The 25,771-nt window shown below is 40.1% G+C and overlaps 1 protein-coding gene across 4 annotated transcripts in view; it reads left to right on the forward strand.

Moving 5' to 3' along the window:
- Positions 1 to 497: 497 nt before the first annotated feature.
- Tmem245 (transmembrane protein 245) overlaps positions 498 to 25,771 on the forward strand; it is a 94,600-nt gene continuing 69,326 nt past the window's right edge. For all 4 annotated transcript variants that reach the window (XM_013513172.1, XM_005382755.1, XM_013513173.1 and 1 more), the window contains exons 1-4: positions 498 to 1,102; positions 10,629 to 10,746; positions 12,383 to 12,484; positions 23,044 to 23,160. In XM_013513172.1, the coding sequence (XP_013368626.1) occupies positions 530 to 1,102; positions 10,629 to 10,746; positions 12,383 to 12,484; positions 23,044 to 23,160 (910 nt within the window). In that variant the 5' untranslated portion in view covers positions 498 to 529. The remainder of the gene's footprint in view (positions 1,103 to 10,628; positions 10,747 to 12,382; positions 12,485 to 23,043; positions 23,161 to 25,771) is intronic.

Raw genomic sequence — 25,771 nt, forward strand, 5'->3', positions numbered from 1 at the left:
TCTATCTATCTATCTATCTATCTATCTATCTATCTATCTATCTATCTATCTATCATCTATCTAAAGCAATTAGAACTCAGGACCTTGTACTTGCCAGGCAGGCGTAGTGCAGCTGAGCTATATCCCTGGCCCGCGAATACTTTAAAAGTGTTTATTAAATGAATCAGTATTGTAGAATCTGGGCATCGATCTTTTCAAATAAGTACTCCCCACGGAATTCTAATGTGCAGCCTAGATTATCCGTCTTTAGGGAATCCTGCCGAGGGGTAAGTTTACATCAACCAGGGAAAGGAAGTTTATTTTCCGCTCTTAGCTTCAGAAACTTATCAAGACCCCGCGGGGACCAATAGGGGAAGGGGATGGAGGAGCTCACGCTAAGCCCCTTGGGAGTGGTAGTTTTCTGAGATTCTCGCACGTGCGTGGCCGCCAGCCAGGAACTACGACTCCCACAAGGCTGCGCGACGCCGCCAGCCTCTTCGGCGCTCCACGCCCGCTGGCAGGACCGCCCCTCGGCGACGGCAGAGGCGCGATGGCTGCTCGTGGCGGCCCCTCCGAGGACCCTAGCCCGCGGGGCTCCCCTCGGCAGGAGCCCCGAGCTCCTCGCTCGGCGGGACGGGGCAGCGGGGAGACTCCGCGGGCAGCGGCGCTCGCGCTGCGTTTCGACAAGCCCATCAAACAGGCTTTCTACAACACGGGGGCCGTGCTCTTCGTGTGTCTGTGCTGCGGCGCCGCCGTGCTGGTCTACTTCATCCTCGAGGCCTTCCTGCGGCCGCTGCTGTGGGCTGTGCTGTGCGGTACCTTCTTGCACCCCTTCAAGAGCTCGCTGACGCGCCTGGGCCGCCACTGGCTCCAGCGCCTGCACCGCGCGCACACGCCCATCGTCCTGGGCGCGCTGCTGCTCCCGCTGTGCTTCGCCGACTACGGCGTAGAGGCCCTGGGCGAGCAGGCGCTGCGCCGCCGCCGCTTGCTGCTGTTCCTGGGCGCGGGCGGCCCGCTGCTCTACGGCCTCTACTGCCTGGGCAGCTACCTGGGCGTGCAGGTGCTGCTGGCGCACGCGGGCGTGCTCATCTGCCGCGGGCTGGACTACTTCAGCAGCCTGTGGGTGAGTTAGCGGCGGCCCGAGCCCTCGCTGCACCCCCGGTTCGTTGGGGCGCGGTCCTCTTCGCTGAGGATGTGCGATCCGGAGTCCGCACCCGCCTGCAGCGAGTTAACTTTCTGCCCGCCTTCCCACACCCGGGGAACTTGGCACACTTCCTTCCCGAGAGAGGCGGGTATGATTTTGGAGCAGCCTTGCCTGCTTTTAGGCCCTCTTCAGAGTGAGACGCCCCGCTCCACTTTGCCGGGAGAGGCCCCAGAGCTCGAGATCCCTGGCCGAAGGGGGAGGGGTGCTGTGGCCCGAAAGCCAACTTGCTTTCTTACTGATAAGAGAGGTGACTTCTGACCAGCTTGGCAGGGCTAGTTAGGGACAAAGAGAAAGAAAGGACTGGCAAACTCTGATTTCACAAATCCTAAAACAAAGCTTGCTTCACAGGCTGGTGCTACCTCCCCTTCAGGCCATTTTAAGAGTGTGTGCGAGGTCCTGTGTGCTGAGCACCCAGGCTTTTCCTCTTCTTATTCTTAAGTTTTTGCAGCGCGTCCTCTCGCTCTGCTTGGAATACAGCAGCGGATTGGATGGAGGGAGATTTTTGTGATGCTTGGATCACCCTGAGTTTATGCTTAGAAAACCAGGGAAATTTAGGATTGGAGGGAATTTCATATAGTAGAACCTACTGACACATTTCCTAACTCTGACTACATTGGGAACTGTTAGAAACGGGTATTTATCTTAAGAATGTTGATTAGCAAACACTGTCATGGTGCTGGTGATGTAGTGCAGTGGGAGAGTGTGCTTATTGTGCCTGAGGCCCCAGGTTCGACCTGCAGCTCCTGCAGCTCGCTTGCTCTCCCTCCCTCCCTCCTTTCTTTTTCTTTCTTTCTTTCTTTCTCTTTCTTTCTCTTTCTTTCTCTTTCTTTCTCTTTCTCTCTCTCTCTCTCTCTCTCTCTCTGTCTCTGTCTCTCTGTCTCTCTGTCTCTCTGTCTTTCTCTGTCTTTCTCTGTCTTTCTCTCTCTCTCTCTCTTTCTTTTTCTTCTCTCTCTCATCTCTCTCTAGCTCGGGCTGGCCCCAAATGGGTTGTATACCAAAGTCACCATCATCCTGCCTCAGCCTCACCTGCACTTGGATTAAAGGCATGCGCTACCACATCTGGCTTTTAAGACATACTATTTAAAATAATTTGATTCATTTGTTTCGTCAGTGTAATAAAGTTCAATGTACCTTGACGTAATTAGGTTAGAGAATAATTCCATTTACCGGTTAAGCAAGATTTTGACTTTCTAGAGGTTACTGGTAGAGTGATAATTGATCCTGGAACTCCTGTCTTTTGCTCTATCAATACCACTTCTCAGTTCAAATTTAAAGTTGACTGAGCGTGCTGTGAGAGATTTTTTTCTTTTAAAGGGTGAGCTGCAGGCCCTGGCATCAGTGTGTGTATGTAATCATATTTGAACAGACTGTATTTGTGGTATTAAACCCAGAGCCTTTATGCACACTAACCAGAGCTCTACTGCTGAGTTACACCTCTACACCCATGTATGGGTATGACTTAATGGAGTTGGTAAAAAAGAAGATAAATGTTTATTACCACTTAGGAGCTACATTCTCCCAAGAATCTGGCTGCCCCAAAGTCACACAGCTAGTGGTTTTCTTTCTTTCTTTCTTTCTTTTTTTTTCTTTGCCATTCTGGAGTCTTGCACATGGTAAGCAGGTGCTCTGCCACTGAGCTATGCCTGCAGTCCTGTGCATGAAGCAGAGTTCAGTGGACTTTTATCTTATTTCACAATTCAGTTAAATGGATCAAATGCCTTTTGCACAGAAGGTGAATCACTGCTGTTGAGAACTATATAACATGCTTCTGTATCTTCACAAATTCAATCTTATCAAAGTCTGCTAACATTTTGGAGTGTTGGTACTGCACAGGTATCATAGCCATCAAACTGCAGGAAATTAGACCCGGAATGCCTGCCGCCATATGTGAATAGCATGTATTTTCACCTGGAGTAAGAAGTTGAGTACAGAGGTACACTGTCATGGTTAGGGAAAGAGGCATTTCTGCCAGTGTCTCTCAGATACTGGCAGACTTGAGTACTTGGAAAAATGTATCTGTAGCCCAGTATATACTGCTTTTTCCTGACGAGAGACCCTCATGTTTGTATTTTACTTGTGGATGAGTGGAAGGGAAGGCCAAGACTGATTAGCCTGAGGGCTGGAGGGAGGAAAGTAAAACCAATTAATAAGGTATTGGGGGTGGGTTTCCTCAGGGCTGGACCCAAGGCCTTTTATATGCTAACTACCTGTACTAACACTGAGCTAAACCCCCAGTTAATGATTTTGGAAAAGCTTGTAACTCAGCTGTTTGGCCACAGTGATAGGAGGGAGGGAAAAGGGAAGGAGTTTTTAGAAAAACAAACCCATTATAAAAGTGGCAGTATGAATGGGAATGAGTACTGGAAGGCTAAATCTGAGAATAGAGCCTCCAGGCTGATCTGAATTTGAGGGAAGTTAGGCCTAGAATTGAGTTCTGCAGAAGCAGTGCGTAGACGTGGACAACTGCGTGGAGCGAGGTGGACTTGGGGACCACGTGGGCGCCCTCAGCTGAAAGTGCTGAGCAAGCCCTGGGCTGACGTGACAGCCGGTCATGTGACTGGATAGGGGCCCACTGTGTAACTCTTTTATCTCATTCCCCAGCAGATTGGTTGTGTGAACCCAAACAGGGCTGCCACGGAACAGCGGTCTTTATGCTGTCTGGACAGCTTGTTGGTAGAGCTGTCTGTGTGAGCCTGCTGCTGAAGGAAGGCGTAGATGAGAAAGGCAGAGAAAAGTTCCATTCAAGCACATAGATATTTTATTGAGCAGACAGTTCATATGTTTAAGATCCAACTTTTGAACACTACCACTTGGTAGGCCCTGTATTATGTTCCTTCCGTGGGTGCAATTTCTTTCTCAGAACAGTCCTTTGAGCCTGATGTGGTAGACCATACCTGTAAGCCCAGCGTGTGGCAAATCTGAGAGGGGAGAATTGTCTTTTTGAGGCCTGCCTGGACTGCATGGAGAGTTCAAGGTCACGTTCAGCTACATAGTGAGACTTTGTTTCCAAAAAGGAAGCAAAACAAAGCAAAGCAGGCACAAATGCCCAAAACAAAAAATCTTGTGAGGTAGAAGGAAGGGATTTTATATCTTAGGAAACTAACTTAGAATGCATCTGTTCATGCCAGCAGTAAATGGCGTTCACTGGGCCAACTTTATAAGGATTTTACAAAGTTTCCCCTAGTATACTATGTTTAAAGTTTTTAATGTTTAAAATATAAGTTGATTTTAGTTATCAGGAAGAATATCTCAGGATTGGCCTAAGCATAGTTATTCCCCCAAAGACCTTGGGATTCTAGTTACCGAGAAACCTAGTCTTTTCTCTTTTTTCCGTGTATCTGTATAGCTTTGTCAGGTCCTCACCACTTTTCCTGTAGCATCCACAGTAGCTGGGTCTTCCTTTGCCAGTGGCTTATTGGCAGCTGTGTTTCCCTTCGCCTCACCTTGGATTACTTCAGCTTTTTTCCACTTTCCTCCTAACATGCTATCCTGCTTACAAGCAAAAGGTTAATCCTGCATGGTCAGAGTAATTCTTTTTCAGCAGCTTCAAATATATTGGAATATTGTCCTGAGTGAGGATTCCAGACTCCTTTAAAAAACGGTCTAGTAAGCTCCATGTGACCCAGCCGTTTTGCAGTCCCCCTGTTGTGGAGTTGGGCAAGATAAATCTGACTCTACCATTCTCTTCTGTTGGGAGTGTTCTGATCTCGTCTCCCATTTCATCATTTTTTTTAAAAAGAAAACATTGAAAATCATGAAGAGTTTTTACAGTAGTAATAGGTTTGTTTTCTCCATGGTCTCTGATACCATCCTTATAAGGAAGCATGAGGAAGAGTGGCTGAAGGATCAGAAAACCAAGTTATAAACTTGGCTCTGTCAGTAACTTACCTAGTGACTTGAGACAGACCAAGGTGCTACTCGGGACCACTGACCCCCAGCTGTGTAAAGTGAGGGGTTGGCCGAACAGTGTGCAAGTTTCTCTGATGGTCTGTCTTACAGATCACAGGAGGTCCTTAGGAAGTGCACGTTAGCCAGCCTTTGGTGTCTACTCCAGGCCACTTCCAAACGGTTCTGAGGTTTGCTTTGGCTTACCTGGCAACAGTGAGAAGAAGTTTCCAGAGATTAGTGCCATTCACAGTTAAAGATTTTGGTTGTAAAAATTCTTAACTCAAATTGCCATATGATGAAATTGTCATATAAAGAATATTTTTCAAATTAAAGTAAGCTGCTTTAAAGCAGAGTAAACTACTTGAAGCAGGTGCCTGGCGATTAGGGCTATGCCTCCTTAATTTGGAGAAAGTGTTTTATTCTCCCGGAAAAGACTTGGGAAAGTGTTCTGCAAAAATACGCAAGTTTTCCCGTTGATGCCCAGATGACGATAAATAACAAGGATAGAGTCTGAAAAGGCAGAGTCTCTGTTTTATATACTTTATGGTGCTGTAAAATGACTGTGGACTATGTATTTTGAAAAGAACCCACTGTGCTGAAGAAAATAAATTTGGGAATGTATGCCCTCTTACCTAACTGCAGCTTGTTGATCTAGGCCTGGAAGAAAATTCACATATGAACAGGTTTTGGTGAACTCTATACATAAAAGTGACTTGTTAGCTCTAGTGTTCTGTGTTAGGGAAGGAATAAGAATAAGAAACTCTGAAGGGGTTTGAGATAAGCAGTTGTGGTTGGGGGGGCTGGGGTTGTAGCTCATGAGTAGATCACTTGCCTGCTATAGGTGAGGCCTTGGGTTTGATACTTAGCAAAACCAAAACCTAAACTGTGTGTGAAATGTGGATATACAAATGCTTGTTTTTATTGTTATTTTAGGGGATATTTAGTGATTTTAAAAGCTGACTCAAGTAAAACATGCTGGTTCTACAAAAAAGAATTTGAGTAGCGTGGAAGTTTATTTGGTAAAGTAAGTCATCCCTTTTCCCTGCCATCATTCCGGCTGTGCAGGTGTTACTGTTGTTAGCTGGTGTCCAGCCTTTTAAGCTTATTTCTATGGTCATGTGAACATACAAAGTACAGGGTTTCTATTTTTAAAACAAAAATAGAGTACCATGCATATAATTCTGCACCTTGCTCTTTCATTTATCCTTGTATTATGGGCCTCTTTTCTTTTTGGGGAGGGGCCTCTTTTCTTGTTAGTGCTTATAGATAATACTTTCTTTTACTACTGAAGTCATATAAGTACTTCTTTCTCTGGATGTCTTTTAGAAAGTATTTCATTTGACATTTTTGAGATAGGGTATTCCTATGTAGTATAGGTTGGCCTTGAACTTGCAGTAGTCCTCCTGCCTCAGCCTCTTGAATGCTGGAATTATAGGTGTGCCCACCACACCAGGCTAGAAAATATTTATGAGAGATTGTCTTAGCTTTGAATTATATTAAAGTGCTCATAAACATTTTTAACCATTGACAGTTGTTGAGTATAAACTAAGCCTTTTTATAAATGGGTATATTCTTTTGAACTAATATTTTCTCATTCACAGAACGTACTCAAAATATTTTCAAAATCCATAGACCAGTTATTGAAAAGTTACAAATATTTTTCTATTTGTAAAGATATTATATACTCCTAAGAGAAAATGCAGTACTTGTAAAAAAGCAGAAAGAAGCAAATTACCTGTTGAAATTCAGCCATCCAGAGATGGTTATTTAGCATGTTTTTTGTGGAGTGTATTTTCACCATTATAAACTTACGCTTGCATAATTTTACACTATGTTTTTCAACCTAGATATTCATCACACCTTTGAACATCTAAGTATCCATTTTTCAAACAGCCCTTTATTAAATGACGTTTAGGTTGTTACCAGTTTTTTATATTGTGAACTGTAGCAGTGGATAATTTGATTTCTGTCTGTTCAGTGTGCATACTTTACTCAGAGTAGAATTGAGAAGTACGTTTAATAACTAGTTATTTTAAACTAAGATGAGGTAATCTGTGAATTTCAGATTTATTAGATAAAAATACGTGATTCTCTTTGGATTATCAATTTCTGTGAAACGAGCTGAAGTATGCAGGCTGTTATTTGTCTCTACCTGCAAGTAATACTGATTCTTGGTAAGTACAGGTAAAACAAAATGTAAGGCAAAAAACCCTGTGGAGATGGGTTTGAAAGAATCATAGCCTTACACTGTGAGGCTATGATTTCCTAGTTCCTCTTCTCGCTGAGGGCAGACTTTCCAACTCTGTCATCCCTCAATTATGGTCAGCAGTTGTTCAGATACCTTTAGTGACTTAGCTTACTCTATTTTTAGACAGCTATTGTTTGTTAGCAAAGTTTATCCTCATATTAAGCTGAAATTATTGCTTCCTAATTCCCATTGGTTATTTCTGTGTCAGAATCACAAGTCTCAGGTGTCTTCCAGATAACTTTTTGCCAACTATTTGAAGATAGAAAATCAAGGGAAATCTTGATTTTCCCTTCTCTCCCAAGCCTAGGCAGTGTTGGCAACTCTCTTATGTCTGTATCATATGTTATGATTTTCATTACTTTGCTCTGCTTAAATTTTATGCTCATGCAGTTTGATAGTGCAGAATGTATTGAAGTCAGCTCTTTACTTGAAAGGAATATTGTACTTCATAAATAGGCCCTCATGCCAGTCATACTGTGATGCATACTGAACTGAGAAGCTCAGAAGTCCTCCTCCATTCCCTACTTACGTAGTAGAGTTAATCTTAATGGGTAATTTTGTGTTTCTCTTCATTAATCTTGTTTGAATTAACTGTTGTTCTAGCTGCAGGATATCTTTGTGAATCATAGGTCACAAAGTTTTTTTTTTTACTACTCCTAATTTTGTGTAATCTGTGAGTTTGATAGCATGCCTTCTAGTTTTTCGTCTAAGTGACTGGCTTAGTGTTTAAAAGGATGTTTATACCCTTATGTGGCATTCTGCGTAACATTATCCATTTACTGAGGATCATTTTTATTTCAGTGATTTGTAGTTTTCTAAATTCACTGTATTTTCCTTTGTGGAAATTGAAGCAGTTTTTGCTTCAGTTTTTCTAGCACCACACTTCTTTATGTTATGGTTGAGAAAGCAAGTGTTGGACCCACATTCCTAGATTTTAGTTCAGTCTTGTCATTTAACTAGCTATGTGACGTTGGACAGGTCACTTCCCGGAAGTCTCAATTTCTTTCGGCTGTGAAATGGGAACAATAATAGGACTAATTTTGTGAGGCTATGAAGATTAAATTAGTTCATATAATTAAAGTATTACAGCAGGGCCTGGCACATAATGTTATGTAAGTGTTCTGTTATTGTGCTCAAATCATCTTTGAGTTTTACAATCAGATCTCAAACTCTTTGGAATTCCAGGGCTAATTGTTCTGATTCTGCAAGCCTGAACTGTTTTGAAGTGGCTGTCATCACATTTTCCTTGTCCTTAATTTTTGGGCTTCAGAGCTCTTTAATATTTTGTCTAATAGAGTTGCTTGAAGAAAAATATTTTAATATTGTCACATTTCAATATGAAAGTGTTAAATTTTTTTTTGTATTTTATTTTTAACTTAATACCATATTAGAAATCTCACAGCTATGTAGTGTTTTTTTTTTTTGTTTTGTTTTTGTTTTTTTTTTTTGGTACTGGGAATTGATCTCAGGACCTTGCACTTGCCAGGCAGGTGTTTGTGCTGCTGAGCTATATCCCCAGCCCTATGTAGTCTTTTTTAAAAAACAATTTTAATGGTTGTGAAAATTTTATCTCATGAATTATCCATAGTTATTCATTTCCCAATTTTCAACCTTTTAGGTGATCACTTTTTCACTGCTCACATTCTGATGAGCTTCTTTATACTGAAGGCATTTTTAGAAGCTGCCATTGTTTTGTAAGAATAAACTGCAAAGCCGAATTTGCCATTCAGGAATCATACACATTTTTAAGACCCAGAAATTATTTTTGTTGATAGATGTGACCATAAGAATGTAGTTGGTAGGACTTTTTTGCCATTTTTTGTCTTAGGTATTTTTCTCTTGTTGCTGAGACAAAATACCTGACATCCAAAATTGAAGAAGGAAAGGTTTATTTAGTTCACAGTTTGTGGGGGTTCAGTCCATACTTGGCTGGCTCCAAGGCAGGTGGCACATGGCAGAGGGTTCGCAGTGGAAGATAGCAAAAGCAACAAATGGAGGAGCATCAGCAGCCTTTTGCCCCTCCCTTATATTGTATGCAAACTACCTGCCCCGGGGCAAATGTAGCACTCACACCCATAGTCCCAGCATTGACCATGGATCAGTCATAAACTCTAGAAGCCTGCCCCTTGACTACATGAGGCTGGGGGTGGGGGGGGAGGACACACACACATCCAGACGCAAACCATAACACTTTTATAGTAATATTATTAGTTCTTTTTCTTCACGCTGTAAAGTATATCTTAAAGTTCTTGTCTTAATTTGCTTTTTTCCTCTTTTGAATTTTACATTCTTACTAAGTTCTTCTTTGATGCTCAAATTTGTTCTGGATTATGTATTTTACCTTTTGTAATGTTGTATTAAAATGAGTTTCTATGAAGACTGCACTGCTTTCTTATGATACTTCTTAAGTACGACCTATTTAACTTTAGTATAGGGAGGGAGAATGAAGGGAAAGCTGGCTGGGTCTTCTGTCACCAAGTTTTGTTATTTCTTCCTCTAGTAACATTTTTTTCAGGCACACTGCTGCGACTGGGGCCTATGACTTTGGGTTAGGGTCTAACTATCAGTTACCTAGATAATTAAAGCAAGGGCACACTTCAGATAACTACTTTCTCTCTAGCTTTAAAAAATTTCCTATCACGGTAAGAAGTGTATTTTTAGTTGCATATAATGGCTCATGTCTGTAATTCCAGGCTTCTGGGGAGCTGAGGCAGGAGGATCTGAAGTTGTAGGCTATCCTGGGCAATTTAGCAACGTGATGGGAGCCTGTCTCAAGGGAAGAAAAAAAAAGGCTGGGATATAGCTCAATGCAAAGGTCCTAGCTTCAATCCCCAGTACTAAAATACAAACAAAAAACCCCCATAGAAACCAAGCATAAAAAAAACAAAACAAAACATAAGACTGAAATACATTTTGTAGTCTGATTCGTTTTAGAAAGATGTTTCTTCTCCCTTTGCTTTTATAAGCATTAATTGATAGAAATTTTAGGAGTTCAACAAGGTTAGACTTTCAATTGAATATTTTGAGTAATTTATGCATAAAATGGGTTTTGAACTTTAGTGTCTTAAAATGATGTATATTTGTGAAATCTTTAAATCTCACTACATGAAATTTTCAAATGCCTTTTTATTTCAAAACAATTTACAAACTAGAGGAGGACCTAGGCACGTTCCTTTTAGCACCACCAGCCTTCTCTATGCTGTGTCCTAGCACTCATGGGATATAGATTCCTTACAAATGTGGTATAATTCTGTTCATTTTCATATGTATATATTTTTTACAACTCTGTCTATATTTCATTTATTTAAGATCTGGACCTTGGTAGTTGGCTATGTGTTGACTGTTTCATTCAAGTGGAATGCAAGTACTGAACGCTACTTGAGAGCAATTTCAATTCCTGTCTGGATTATATTGCTTTTTCATTTAGGTGGGTCACTTCATTTTTTTTTTTTTTTAAGTCTCGCTTAAGGTTAGCAAAGGCTGACTGTGAATGAAATAAATTCTTTGTAGTGTTATATGTTGCATTTAAAATCCTTTAAAATAACCTTTTTTAAAAAGTTAGGCAAAGAGTTAGGGTTTTATTTTTCATTACTTTTTAATGAAAATATGCTTTAAAATGTCTATCTTTTAATTATATTACATGTTTTTAAAATAAAATCCTTTAACGGTAAATCTGTCTTAAAAAATGGAGCACACTGGACTCTCTTGGTTGTTTTGCTGAGTGGCATACTTATGGGAGAGACAGATAAGCAGTCAAGGATGATAGGAGGTGGCCTGATGTGTCAGGTAGTTAAAGGGACTACGGAAGGTGTTTGCTGTGGATAAGAGGAAGAAATGGGGGCAATAAGGCAGGGAAGAGGTAAGATAAGGATGTAAACTATGAAGGCCTATTTCTAATATTTGAAAGACTGTCTGTGTTGTGAAAGAATGCTTTAAACAGATCTCTGTAACCATGATGGAGAGATATCAGAGCTATATCTTCCTTGAGACAAATCTCTGTTTAACACAGGGGCTGTCAGAGTCATCACTGCTCAGGGCAGTGACTTCTCTGTTGTATGAAACCATCCACTGTTAACTGGTTGGTTAATGTGTGGCTTTTCAACATGGTAACACAGGAGAAACTCTTATTTCTAAGTCTAAGTTGATGGAAAAATATGGAATTTGAATCTAAAACCAAAATTCAGTGATAGAGCAGTAGGTAGCCTAAAGTAGTTTTTAGAGCTACTTACTATAAATAAAACTAGCTTGTTAAAAATGTCTCTGCCTAGAGTCATGTTGAACAAAGCATCATTCTCTAACTTTGTCGAGTTGGTATGCTAGAGTTTATCAGCAAGATCGCATGGGACTCATTTTGATTTTGAGGAAGGCAGAGGCAGGAGATAGGCAGGTATGTCCATATGTCCACAAAGCTCTACACAGACTGAGGGAACTTCAAATGGTTAGGATAGAGACCTTAATCCTTGATGACTGTTCAATTTTAATTTGCACTGCATGCCGAGGAGCATACATTGAGGCTTTTGCTGTGCTCTTGTGGGCCGTTGGGTCCCTTCTGAAGAAATTGATCACTCCCAGTGGTATACTCAGAAAACTAAGTCCAGCTCCATGACATTAGGATCTGTGCCTGATTCTGCACATTCTGGGGTCTTATGGTTAGTTTGGATTTAGAATGACCTTAAACTTGGCATATACTTTAGCTCAGGACTGGATTGCAGTAGGTGATGGACAGGCTGGCATGTACCTGATCTTCTAGAGTGTGTGCTGAGAGCAAGGATGAATTTGTATCAAGAATATCTTGAATGGAGGGCCAGGGATACATCTCAGTGGCAGAGTGCTTGCCTAGTATGCACAAAGCCCTGGGTTTAGTTCTCAGCAGCCACCTCCTCCGGCCCCACTCCCAAATCGAGATCTCTTTGATGGCATTTTTCTAAAAATTTTTCCCTGTAATCATCTTGTAATTAGTGTGTAAACCAAATTGTTCTGTCAGTCTAAAAAACCGAGTCTTTTAAAAAAAAAAATACTAGGTTTTCATTTTGCTAAAAATGTTAATTCTTAATGATTTTCAGCATCCCTGGCTGGCTCATGGAGAATTCCAGTATTCCTGGTTATTGTTTTCCTGATGTCTGTGGGCACCCTGTATGAAAAACAGAATGAAAAAGAGTCTGCTGGTAAGAAATAGGAGCATTCTATACATATTTTTCTTAGATGTATTTTGGAGAATAACTATAAAAAGTGTTATGATGAAATATAGCTTTGAATCTGTTTAATAACCTGTCGTTTCTGAAGAGAAAATACATTTATTTAAAATACGTTAGGCTTTTAGACTTTCTTTATTGAAATATAATCCCTATTTTTTATTGAGGTGTAATATTACATGAAGTGACTGTATCCATCAACCATTTCATTCATTCTGTTGTTGTGCAACCGTCACCTTGGTTCCATGACATTTTAATCAACCCGAGCTGGGCATGGCTGTGTATGCCTACAATCACAGTGTTTGAGGAGGCTGAGGCAGGAAATGCAAAAGTTTAAGCCAAGCTTGGGCAATTTATTGAGACTGTGTCCAAAATATAAAATAAAAGGAAGGGTTAGAGATGAAGCTCAGAGCAAAGACAAAAAAAAAACAAAAAAACACCCCAATAGGACACTCTATGTGTATTAGTACTTTATTCCTTTTTATGGCTGGATGGGTAATATCCCTGACCACATTTTGTTTATCCATTTATCAGTTGATGAATGTTTGGATAACTTCTACTTTTGGGCTATTGTGACTACTACTGTTGTGAACATTCATATATAAGAATTTGAATATTTACTTTCCCTCCCTCCCTCCCTCCTTCCCTTCTCTCTTTCCCCCGTGCCCTCCCTACCCCTCTCTTCCTTCTCTTCCTCCCTCTATATCTCCCCCTCCCTCCCTCCTTTTTTTCCTTCCAGCCAAAACATTTCTTTTGAGTAATGGGTGGAATTCTCAAGATAAGTGGATGCTGTGACAGCTGCTCTCTTGGGTTTAGCTATTGTTCCTTCATGGAAACCATGCCTGACTCTCCAGTACCCAATTTTTAGGTGCCTCTTTTGCCTGATGGTATTGTCTTTTAGCCTTCACACTCCACTTACGCTTTCTCTTGTACTTGGCAGAATAGGCCTATTTTGTACAGGTCAACTTCTGCAGCTGGTACCCTTAGAGCCACAGTGGTTATGACTGCACTTTCCAAATGATGACACTCCCTGTGTCATCTCACTTCTGCTGCTGAGACCAAAGAGTTTGTTTTTGTTTTTGTTTTTTTGTCTTTTTGAGGCAGCATCTTGCTATGCAGTTTGGGCTGGCCTTGAGCTCACTTTGTAGCCCAGGCTGGTCTCCAACACTTAATGATCTTTCTGCCTCAGCCTCCTGAGTGCTGGGATTACAGTTGTGCGCCACCACGCCCGGTGAGACCAAAGAGTTCAAATACCCATTTTTAAATTCTGTTTTTAAAACTGAATTTTACTATTATATTTTAATTGATAAATCAAAATTGTACGTAGTAACTGGGTACAGTGTAATATTTCAAAATGTATCTATTTTCAGGTCTTTTGAATATTTACTTAAAGGTGGAATTACTGGATCATATGGTATTTCTCTGTATAGCTATTTTAGGAACTGCTGCAGTATTTTCCACAGCAACTGTACTCTTTTACATTCCTACCAACAGTACATGAGGATTCCATTTTCTCCACAGTCTTGCTAATGCTCATTATTTTCCATTGTTGATAATAGCTAATATAGTGGGAGTGAAGTAGTATCTTACTATGTTTTGATTTTTTTGAGAGTCTTGCGGTGTAGTTTGGGCTATCCTTTTAAACATACTATGTAGCCCAGGTGGCCTTGAGCTCATAGCAGTCTGCCTCAACCTTCTGAGTGCTGGAATTGCAGGCACGTGCCAACACACCTGGTATTTTTTTTTTTTTTTTTTTTTTTTTTAGACAGGGTCTTGCTTTGTAGTTCACATTGGTCTTAAACACACTGTGTACCCCAGGCTGGCCTCCAAAGCGTGTACCCCACAGCAGTCCTGTTGCCTCAGCCTCCCGAGTGCTGGGATTACAGGCACGCACCACTACACCTAGCCCGGGTGTTCTTATTGCGGTTTTGACTTGCACTTATCTGATGGCTAATGATAGCATCTTTTTATGTGCTTGCTGGTCGTTTGTTTATCTCATTGGAGAAATGTCTGTTCACTTTAGGTTTTTGCCTTTTCCTTGAGTTTTAGTTCTTATCAATATCAGTCATTTGCAAATATTCTCTTCCATTCTGTGTGCTATCTTGTTTTTTTTTTTTTAAATTTTTTACTAATGCATGTTTGTAGTACATAAGGATTACATTCCCTGAAAGGAGTTGGTAAGTGCACATAATACATCTTACTTCTTTTTTCATCCCCTTTCCCTCCTCTCCTGCCTTTCTCCATCTCTTTCTCCATCTCATCCCCTTCCTATCTGAGAAGGATCTATCTCTCTACTTCCTATTGTCTATCTTTTATTTTGCTTTTTATGTATATTTCAGGTTTTTAATATAAGAGAAACCACATGATACTTAAGGTTGTGATTTATTTCACTTAACATTTTGGTCTCAAAGTGCATCCATTTTTCTACAAATAACTGAAGCTTATTCCTTAGGGCACATTAGTAGTTCATTATGTGCCAGTAGCACCTTTTCTTTATCCATTTATCAGTTGGTGGACATACAGGCTACCTCCAAGATCTAGCTATTATGAATTGTGCTGCTATAAACATGGGTGCGCATGTATCACTGTAATGTCTTTAATTCTTTTAGGAAGATACCTAGAAGGGAAAGAGTTCAGTTGAATGGAATTCTCTTGATAAGTTCTCTTTTGATGTGCAGAATTAATTAATTTATTTATTATTTTTGTCTGTTTGAGATAGGGTCTTGCTATATGGCTCAGGCTGGCCTTGAGCTCACTTTGTAACCCAGGCTGGTCTTCAACTCGCAACGATCCTCCAGCCTCAGCCTCCCAAGTACTGGGATTACAAGCGTGTGCCATAGAATTATTTATTTTTGAAGCCTCGGTTTTCTATTTTTTTAACGGCTTGTGCTTTTGATGTTATATCTAACAAATCATGGCCAAACGAAGGCCATGAATATGTATTACATTGTTTTCTAATGATTTTATATATTTATTATTTTGTATAGTTAGGTAATTAATCTATTTTGAGCCAGTTTTTGTTTATGGTAAAGGTCTGTTTTCATTTTTTTTTTTTTTGCATGTGGATATCTAGGTCTCTAAGAACTATTATAGGGCAGTTTTTTGGTACCTGTGTCAAAAATAAGTTGAACACAGATGTATGGGTTTATTTCTGGACTTCTTATTCTTTTTCATTAACGTATTTGTTCTTGGGCCAGTACATTGTTTTAATTATTGTAATAGGTTTTGAAATTGAGGAATGCGAGTTCTCCAATGTTGATCTTTCTTAAAGATTGTTTTGGTTATTTAGGATTCCTTGTATTTCTACATATATTTTAGGATCATCTTTTTTTGCAAAAAAAAGTTTCAGGATTTTGATTGGGATTATATTGAATCTGCAGGTCACTTTGGGGAGTGTTGTCATCTTTATGATATCTAAAAAACTCCAAGAAAACTTCCAGTTCATGGTCGTGTGATACGTTTTTGTGTATTTAGTTATACTTTAATTTCTTTTAGCAAAATTGTATAGTTTTCAGGGTATGTGTTATACCTCCTTGGTTTAATTTATTCCTCATTATTTTCTATGATGAATTGAATTGTCCTGGTCACTTCTTTGCACTGAGTTACAGTACCGAACACCCACAGCTTAAAGCAGGAGAGGTTTACTTTGACTCACATTGTCAGTCCACAGTCCACTGGCTGCGAGGCAGAAATGGAACAGCAGAGCGGCACAGCGGTGGGAAACCTGCTCACAGTCGTGGTGGCCAGGACAAGGAGAGAAAAGGGAGGCGGCAGGGTGGTCACCCACCCCCCTGACAGCATCCTTAGCCCCTCCTGAGCCGGTCATACCCCACCCACACCCCAGTGTAGGAAGCTTTGGGGGTGCATTCTCCAGCTCAACCCTAACAGGAATGTTTCCTTAATTTCCTTTTTGCGTGCATCATTATTATGTATTGTGCGGAAATACATCTGATGTTTGTATGTTGATCTTGTGTCCTGTAGCATTTCTGAATTTGTTAGGTTCAGTAGGGTTTTTTTGGTGGATTCTTTGGGATTTGTTAACTGATGATTTTTATGCCTTTAAAATCTGGGTCATCATGAACATTCTCTTTTGAAGTCTACATTTCAAATTAATTTTGTCTGAGTACCATTCAGTGTCAATGAACATACATCTACAACACTAGTTTTAGCATGTTTTGTTTTGTTTTTCGAGACAGAGTCTCACTGTGCAGTCCAGGCTGGCCTTGAGCTTGTGATCTTCCTGCCTCAGCCGCCTGAGTGCAGGAATTACAGGTGGGTGCCACAGCACCTGGCTCAACTTAGTGTCTTCATTTTATTATAATCACAAACCTATTTGTGGCACTCTGCTGTATTTATACAGCCACCTGGTAGTAAAAGTTGTTAAAAAATTAAGTTGCTTTTTATTTGGTAAACGAGTGATGTTTGACAATTATAAGATTCTTTATGTTGATAAGTGTAGGATTAGAACTTTAGAATAAGTATGTGAAACATAAAAACCTTAATTATGCATCTCTGGTGGTAGAAAATGGGGACGATTGTGTTTCATTTTAATTTCTTTGTTCAGCTTGTCTGCCTGCTCATAATCTTTTAGACTCTGTATGGTTGTTATGTGTTAGAACAGTGTAAGTAATTTCCTCTGGTAGCAAGTGGTCTAGAAAGCTTGGTAGTTTCCACTTTTTCTTGTGGTCAATGTTACCTTCTTTACTTTTCTTTTCCACTAATTTTAAGTGATTCCAACAGCTCTGCTTAGCTTTTACCCCTTACCCTGGGATAGCTTTCCCTTTTGAGTGCTGCGGTCTTGGGCTAAGTATACTCAGCCTTTTGTATCTCTAGGTTCCATATCCCTGGGTTCAAGCAACTAAGATCTGAAGTATCTGGGGGAAAAAAAAGTTGTGTGTCTATGCACAGACATTTTCTTGTCATTATTCCCTGAACAATGTAGTTTAACATCTATTTTCTTAACATTTACAGTTTACTAGGTCCTAGTAATCCAGAGATGACTTAAAGTTTTTGGGAGAACTTACTATATATAGATTATATGTAAATACTGTCATTTTATATAAGGGACTTGAGCACCTACAGATTTTAATATTTATGAAGGCATCTAGTTCCCTGTGGATGGAGGGACAACTGTACCTTAATCCAAATATATGAATAATATGGGTTTAAACTAAGGGTGCCTGGTGAGGTTTTCTTTCTAGGGTATAAATTGTGGTCATCTAGTAATGGTAAACTAGAAAATCATGAGAACAAGAATTCTGAGACTGAGTATTAATTTTGGGAAAAGAGAGCAAGGTCAAATTATTAAACATAAACCCAGATAAGTAGTGTATTGGCATCCAAACTAGATTTCTGGTTTTTTTTTTTTTTTTTAATTCTTGACTGTTTTCAGGAAGAAGTCACAGAAACAGAACAAATGTTGAGAGCATATTTGGAAATGTTGATTGTTTTGTTTTACTCTTGTAACATGCTTTAGAATAGGTTATTCTTGATCTAGGATCCTTTTCTGGACTTATAGTCTAAATATTTCTAAATCTCTCCCTTGCCCAATATTGGGGGTTGAACCTAGAGCCTTCACTCTGAGCTACATCCTGTTTATTTCTGAGATAGGTTTTTGTTAAGGCTAGACTTGAATTTATGAACCTCTTGCCTCAGCCTCCCAGAGTGTGGGATTATAGGTATGTATTACTGTGCCCTACTAAATCTTTTAAATATCTTCTTTAAATTTCTTCTTTTCCTCCCTCCCTTCCTTCCTTCCTTCTGTTTTTCTTTCTTTCTCTTTCTTTCTCTTTCTCTTTCTCTTTCTCTTTCTCTTTCTCTTTCTCTTTCTCTTTCTTCCCTCCCTCTCCCATTCCCCCTCCCGCTTCTCTTTCTTTTTTTCTTTTCTTTTTTGAAGACAGGGTCACACTATGTAGCCCAGGCTGGCCTCACAGTCATGGCACTGCTGCCTCAGCTCCTGAGTATTGGGATTATAGGCATGTGCCAGCACACCTGGCCCTATTTTCTCTAAATTTCTAGTTTTTTTCCCCTTATGCCCCTAAAACCTTGTTTATTATGACTCAAAATTCAAACTGTCCAGCTCATGTTGGGGTGGCCCTTCCATTGTATTTGGTCAGTTTCCTCCTGTAGATGTCACTATAATATAATTTGGTCCTGGAACACTGCAGGTACTGCCATGGTGGTGTGTGTTGATTACTTCGCTGTGTGGACTTGCTTTTGTGTGCCAGTCACCTGTGATACCTTCTCTGTCTTTTTACCTTTGAATCGTTTGCTCCTGTAGAAGCTTTTATGATCCATGGTTTACTAGACTCACAGAATTAGTCCTGGATTGCATCAGAGTTCAAATTATGAGATTTTTTGTTCTTAGACCCAGAAAACTTTTATGGGTCATTGCTGAGTTAGTGTCCTGGTTCCTTCTGAACCCAGGGGCCTTACTCAGTGGTTTTCATCTGGACCCGAGAGCTTTTACATGGTATTTCCTGGAAGTCCAAGATAATGTAGCGAAAAAAAAAAATGTTTAAGTGCTTCCATGAGCCAAAAAGTCTTATGTGGTTTTGAATAAGCTTTTTCCATCCACCAAAAAAGCAAGAACAAAAACATAAAACTTTGCAGAATAGATGCCGTCTCTATTTGCAGACTAAGGTGGTTGAGTCCAGAGGTTAGCTGCCTTGCCCACAGTCACACAGGTGGAGTGAAAATTTGAAAACAAGGTTCTTGACCCTAAGCCAGTGCTCTTTCCCTTTCCCAAGCTCTTTGAATAAGCCTGGGTCATAGTGGGGAAGTACCAGCTACTGACCCCTGTTGCATTCAGTAGTAGTTGTCAGCACCTTCATTCTCCACTTTGGCCCTATTGACTGACTCCTCACAAGTATAGGACCTAGCTTCTCTGCCTCCTAGGGTCAGTGGTTCTCCCTTGGTAGAAACCTGGTGTCTTAGTACACTTTGTGCTGCTAAAACAGAATACCGTAGGTTGGATAATATTTAATGAACAGAAATGTATTGCTGAACAGTTTTTGAGTCTGGGAAATCTGATATCCAGGCACTGGCATCTGTTGAGGAACTTCTTGTGACGTTATATGGCAACTCAACACTGTTGGTCCCCATTACATGGCACCTCTTAAGACTGTTACAATAGCAATTCATTTTCATCGTGAGTGTTGGAGGGAACAAACATTCAAACCATAGCACCTAGAAGGCAGCTTTGGCATGTTCCCTCCCCTTGTGAGAGAAAAGACCACTAGCATTATTATTTCCTATAGAAGAGGCCCTGTTGTACCTTTAATAGCTTGCACACCCAGCCTGAGCAGTGCTGCTTGCTGCTTGCTGCTCTTTGTCCTGACATCAGTAATCCTGAGTGACCAGAAGTTCCTGTACAGGGAAGGCTTGGGAGTTGCCTTTATCATTTAGGACAGCTTGTAATATGAATGCACAAGTTTGATCCAGTTAAGCCCAAATTGGTAAAAAGAAAGGACCAAACTGAATTTATTATTCTTCCTTTCATATTCCCCAATTATGGTTCTGTTAGATAAGTTGGCCTAGAGAAACTTCTGGTCCATATCCAAGCCTGAATGAAGTGACGCTAGAGGGGATTATGAGGGAAATTTATTTTCCACATTAGTGATGGAAACAGAAGCGTTCTTCAGAAGGGAACTTTGCAAACTGGGGAGGCTTAACTTGGTATGCAGTGCCTCCTTCCAGCAAGTATCTTTGGATGTGTTTTTGGCAACTACCACTATCCCGTGAAAAAGAACAGAGTAGAACCAGAAATATCTCCTTATTTAGACCAGTTTCAAAACTGACTTTCCACGATTATTAAAAAGTAAGTCTGCCCATTCTTGAGTTGTGTTCACAGATTTATTCTGAATGTGTCATCCGTTTCTGTGTGTTGGACTCTGAGTTTTTGTCCTGGTCAGTGGCCTGCTCGTTTGGACTTACGTAGATGCCCCCACTTCATACTGCTCCTGCCTCTGGGGAGATTGATACTTGAAACCCTACACGTTCTTTTCGTTTATGTTTGTAGTCCTTGAATCCCAAGATTGTGTTCCCGTATTTCTATGCCTATTTTTAGCTGGGGCTTTTTTATTTAATATCATGACCTTGCCTAGAATTATGGTCCTGGCATTCTTCTGTCCAGACCCGCGAGGCCTTTGAAGTGCTGAAGGATACCACTAAGACAGAAGTCATTAAAATGCATATATGTTTGATAAGGGCAGTTGCCAGGTCTTCTTATAACCTGATTTTCAAATCTTCTTTGACTTTTCTTTTCCTGCTTTTGTGAAGTTTGAGGCATTCTAAGTTTGTTAAATCAAATACATATTAACTAGAATGATACTGTATAGTGTCCCATGATTTAGCTAAGATTTACCGAATATTTATCGTATATTTCAGGGACATTAGCAAATTGGAGAGTTAGTCTTTAATTGCTTTATTTTTTTAAAAAACAGAATCTTACTGTGTAGTCTAGGCTGCACTTGAACTGACTAGGTTGCCGAGACCAGGCTCCAACTCACAATGATCCTTCTGCCTCAACTTCCTGAGAACTGGAATTTCAAGTGTAAGGCATCATTCTGGACTACATTATACCCTTATTTTACATTAGCTCTTAACATACCAAATTGTAACTGCTAGTTTTACCATTACACTGGACTTGAAGCTAGGGTCCTAGTCTCTTGTCTCAGCATATGGACCAGTCACCATATGAGTGCCTAGTGATATTAAGTCAAAATGTAGCAAACTGAAAGTCTGTATTTGTGGAACAATACAATGATTTTTTTATTTTGTACCTACTTAAAAAGCACTGCTTTTCAGGGTACCTCAAAAGTGAACCGCAATGTAAATTTAACTGCTTGTGAAGAGATCTGTTTAGTAATTCAGGTCTTTAGTCTAACTCAATTTTGACTATAAGCATTTTTTCCTGTTTCTTTCGGTTTTATTGTCCTAGGCCATTGTGTGTTCCCAGCTTTTGCCCTTGAATGGGGTCTACTTGAGAGATCTTCTGGGCACATGAATGAGAATCTAATTTTGTCCTGTCTCTGCTCTAAGTCAGTTTGTGAAACTTTTGTCTGGAAGTCTTAACGTAGCGTAAATGTCCTCCACATCTTCACTTGGCCCCTTGCATGTTATCTGTCTGACCCTAGTCTGGCAGCACTTGGGCACCTTCCTTTCTGATGCTGGGCACCTTCCTTTCTGATTCCCTGTGTTGGGTCATCAGTGGGCATGGTCCAGTTTTACTCCTGTCTCTTGTGGCCAGCCCCTTTGTACCTCTCAGTTAACCTGCTATACACCACTCTGTGGTCATGCTTTGCTGTAGTTGTGCAGTAACTTATCCTAAACCCACTCTTGGTTCCCCATAGTGTGTTCTTCTCCAAACAATAAGAATAATCTTAATACATCTCAAAATGGGGCATTTATTCATGGGTGGGAGGCAGGTGAATGCAAGTATAAAGTGCAATGAGAGGAACATTTGTAATGATGACAGTGTTTGGGATCTTGTATCCCCAGTGATACCCTGATTGTGATATTGCACGGTAGTTTTGTCAGCTGTTGCCAGCTGAAGAAACTGGGTAGAGGGTGCACTGGGGTTTATTTCTTCAGACTGCATCTCAATAGGATTTCATAGGAGAGGGGTTTTAAAGTGGAGGTATCTTGTTTTTTAAAAAATAAACTATCTTGTTTAAAACTCCCATGCTTTTCTGCTCTTCTTTGGATGAAAACTAAAGACCTTAATATGGTCTTCGTGTCCAGGATCATGTGGCCTCTCTGCCCTGTTAATTTGATACTGGTTTGTTACCAACTGTCTGCATTCCAGACCCAGCGACTTTTCACATGTCAGGCTCTTCTCACAACCATGCTTTCTTCCTTCTGCCCAGAGGTTATATTTTATATCTTTGGATTGATTCCGTCTTGTCCCTGATATATATTAACTCCATGTTCATTTCTGAGGAGAAGCTGTCCCTGATTCTCCAGACTAAGTGAGGTTCCTCTTTTTTGGAGTTCATAAAATACTGATTCCTTTATAGCAGTCATAATGTGTTGCCATGCATTTTTCATGTGGTCCTTTAATTCATATTTGTCTCTTTCAGGAGTCTCCCAGGGGGTGGCTCTTTGTCTTTGTCCCAGTGTGGTACAGAGGGTACTGAGTACATGTGACATGATAGACACTGTCCTCTGTCAGTCCTTGCCCTGTTACTGCATTAAAATCAACTGGTAAAGTTAGAAAAAGACAAGCCCTGCACTTCAGATCTGTGCATCCAGGGCCCACCACACTCGCCAGCATGAAGCTCCCAGATGAGGAAGACCCACAAGAAGCCTCACAGTTTGTAAGTCCCAAGAGGGACTTACATGTTTGGCAGACTTTCCTGTAGTTCTCCAGCATGTTTCTTCAGTGAAGAACCACTGGTCCAGTGGTCAGAAATAACCATTTTTATTCTGTTGTTGAAAGCGTAGGATTGTGTTTGTATTTACAGTACTGCAGTACTTTGGCCTTGTTCATTTGCTTTAAAAAGTTTTTAAGATGTGTTCTTCTTTCACAGGGGCAGAATTACCAGGACAGGTAATCTCCATGGCAGCTTCTACTCTAGCAAACCTGGCCATCTCCATCACAGGGTACGAGTCAGGCGGTGAAGACCAGACCTCCGCTCAGCCTGCAGGTGACTCACGTCATGAATGCATTCCGAGTTCTGGAAAGTGAGATATAGAGAATATAGAATTAACAAGGGTAGGGGCTGGGGATTTAGCTCAGGGGCAAAAGCGCCTGCCTGGCAAGCGCAAGGTCGTGAGTTCGGTTCCCGGTACCGGAGAAAAACAAAAAAAACAAACAAACAAAGAATTAACAAGGGTACTGACATCATCAAGTGCTGCTTAGCCTTGCTGGCCCTTCATTTTTTCTCTCTGATTATTGTTTTTACACCTTTGCTCCTCTCATCTTTGATTCATATATTACCTTTTTCATATATTTACTTTCTCAAGTTTCATCTTGACTTTTAAAAATACTTTTTAAATTCTTTTATTGTTTCTTACTTTTATAGTATTTTTCTTTTCCACAGTCTCCTTCCCATTTTAAGCTTTCCTTATCTTGGCTTTTTATTTTCCATTTCTCTACAACTGCTGGCTCCCCTTGATTGTTTTATTTTGTCTCTTCATGTTGCTTTTTCTTTTGCTCTCTACCCTCCTTTTTTGCAGGGGAAGGGCTGCTTTTCCCCCCATTTTTGGGTCATTTCTCGGATGTTTTCTTTTGTATATCCTTTGAAAGTTTTGATTTGCAAACCACATACTATATACAGTGACTGTTTCCCTAAAACAGACTCTTTTAGTTGTGTTGTATGTTCTGGTTTTTGTAGTTGCAGGCTTCTGTGAGATGCAGCTAGTAGATTTATACCAGCTCTAGGGCCATACAATATTCTCATAGAGTTCAAGAAATGCGAATGACCATCTTGGGTTGTGCTGAGATAGCCATTAGTGCCAGAGGTATTTGGAGTTAGGGAATATTTGTAGAGGACTGATTTGAGACATCTTAAAGGAAGGGATCATTTAGGAGGAAAAAAAAAGCATTGGAATAGTCGGAGTACTTATATTTGCATTTTGCATTATGTTTTGAAAATGGAAAGATTATGATGTTTAGGTTATGGAGTTGTTTTTTTTTTTTTTGGTTTTTCTCCAGTACCGGGAACTAGGTTATGGAGTTATTATTCTTACAAGTATCCAGCACACCCATGAACATGGAGTTTCCATATTAGAAAAACATTCCGCAAAATGAAATAAAAACATATTATGACTAGCTTGACCTTTATTACCAAACCTCAGGGTAGCATGTTCTAGTGAGATGAGCTGATTTACCATTATGTAAGGTGGTATCTCAGCAGTAAAACTTACAGCTAAACATTTTATCATTCAAAGAAACATTAAGGAATTTATGATACACCACATAGGGAACTACTGTGGTGCTGCTTACGAAAATTAGTCATTCATTCAACAACTATTTAGTGTTTGATACTATTCTGTGTGCCAGGAATTCAGTGGAGGGAGAATAAGACAGGCAAGGTCTTAGCCTTGTCTTTTAAGCTGACTTTCTTCTGAAGGGAGAAAGTGAAAAAGGATAAGTGGAACATGATACAGTTTTGTGAAACTATGTAAAAGACAGGGCAGATAGTCCCTCTTCTCAGGATTACTGGTATGCATTTCTTTTCTCCTTTTTCTAGACTTTCTGAATTATGGTATAGTTCTGTAATTTTATTTGAATGGAAGGCAAATGTAAGCTTTAGGCCCTTTTTTTTGTTTTGTTTTGTTTTTTTGTTGTTGTTGTTGTTTTTTTTCCGGTACCGGGAATTGAACTCATGACCTCGCGCTTGCCAGGCTGGCACTGTGCCACTGAGCTAAATCCCCAGCCCCGCAAGCTTTAGGCTCTTAATAATTTCCACGGTCAAGGTGGATGTAGAATAATATTGCCTTAAGAGTTATGATTTTGGATGCATATAGTATGTCATGTCAAAGCTAGAAGGTAGAAATAACAGAACCCTGTAATGAAATGTAACATAGTTGTTGCATTGTTAGGAGACAGTGCTTTATGTGAAACATACCAGGATGGTTTCCTTTATTTGAAAATTCCATACCCCAACAATCTGTCATTCATTTATGTCTTATTCAGAGCAGAAGTCATTATTGAAAGCCATGGGTTCTTATAACTAGCTGCTCTTACCTTAGGTGAAATGACATTGAAAAGTCTTGCTTCAGAAAAATAAGTAAATACACCTAAAGTTCTATTAAAAGAAAAAGAGAGCTAAGGATATAGCTCACAGTAGAGTACTTGTCTAGCAGTGTGAGGCCCTGGGTTTGATACCCAGCACCACAAAAACAGAAAAAACAGAGTTCTTCAGTACAGAAATTCTGGTATAATTATTTGTTGCTTTATATATTTTGCAAAATTTTTATGGTTAATTATGATTCTTAACTACTTTTTCCCTATTTTTTAAAATGATGTGTATGTGCTAGTCACAAAATACTTGAACAGTTTAAAGTGTAAAAGTGAAGTATTCTGTCTCCCAACCCTATCCCCACAAACTTAATTTCTCTAGATTTAAGTGGTAATACCCACAAATCTTTCAGTGCATGTGCAAACAGATATAAGCGTGTTTGTCTTTTAACCTAATACAGTAGTTTGCATTACTATCAGAGTACATTTTGCAGGCTTAAAGTAGGGTATCCTGACCAGCACTCCGTATTACTGTTTCCTAATGTGGGCTGATACGGTGTGTGGTTTTTTCC

This window comes from Chinchilla lanigera, unplaced genomic scaffold (genome assembly GCF_000276665.1).
Source record: "Chinchilla lanigera isolate Chin_1 unplaced genomic scaffold, ChiLan1.0 scaffold00018, whole genome shotgun sequence".
Classification (NCBI taxonomy): Eukaryota; Metazoa; Chordata; class Mammalia; order Rodentia; family Chinchillidae; genus Chinchilla; species Chinchilla lanigera.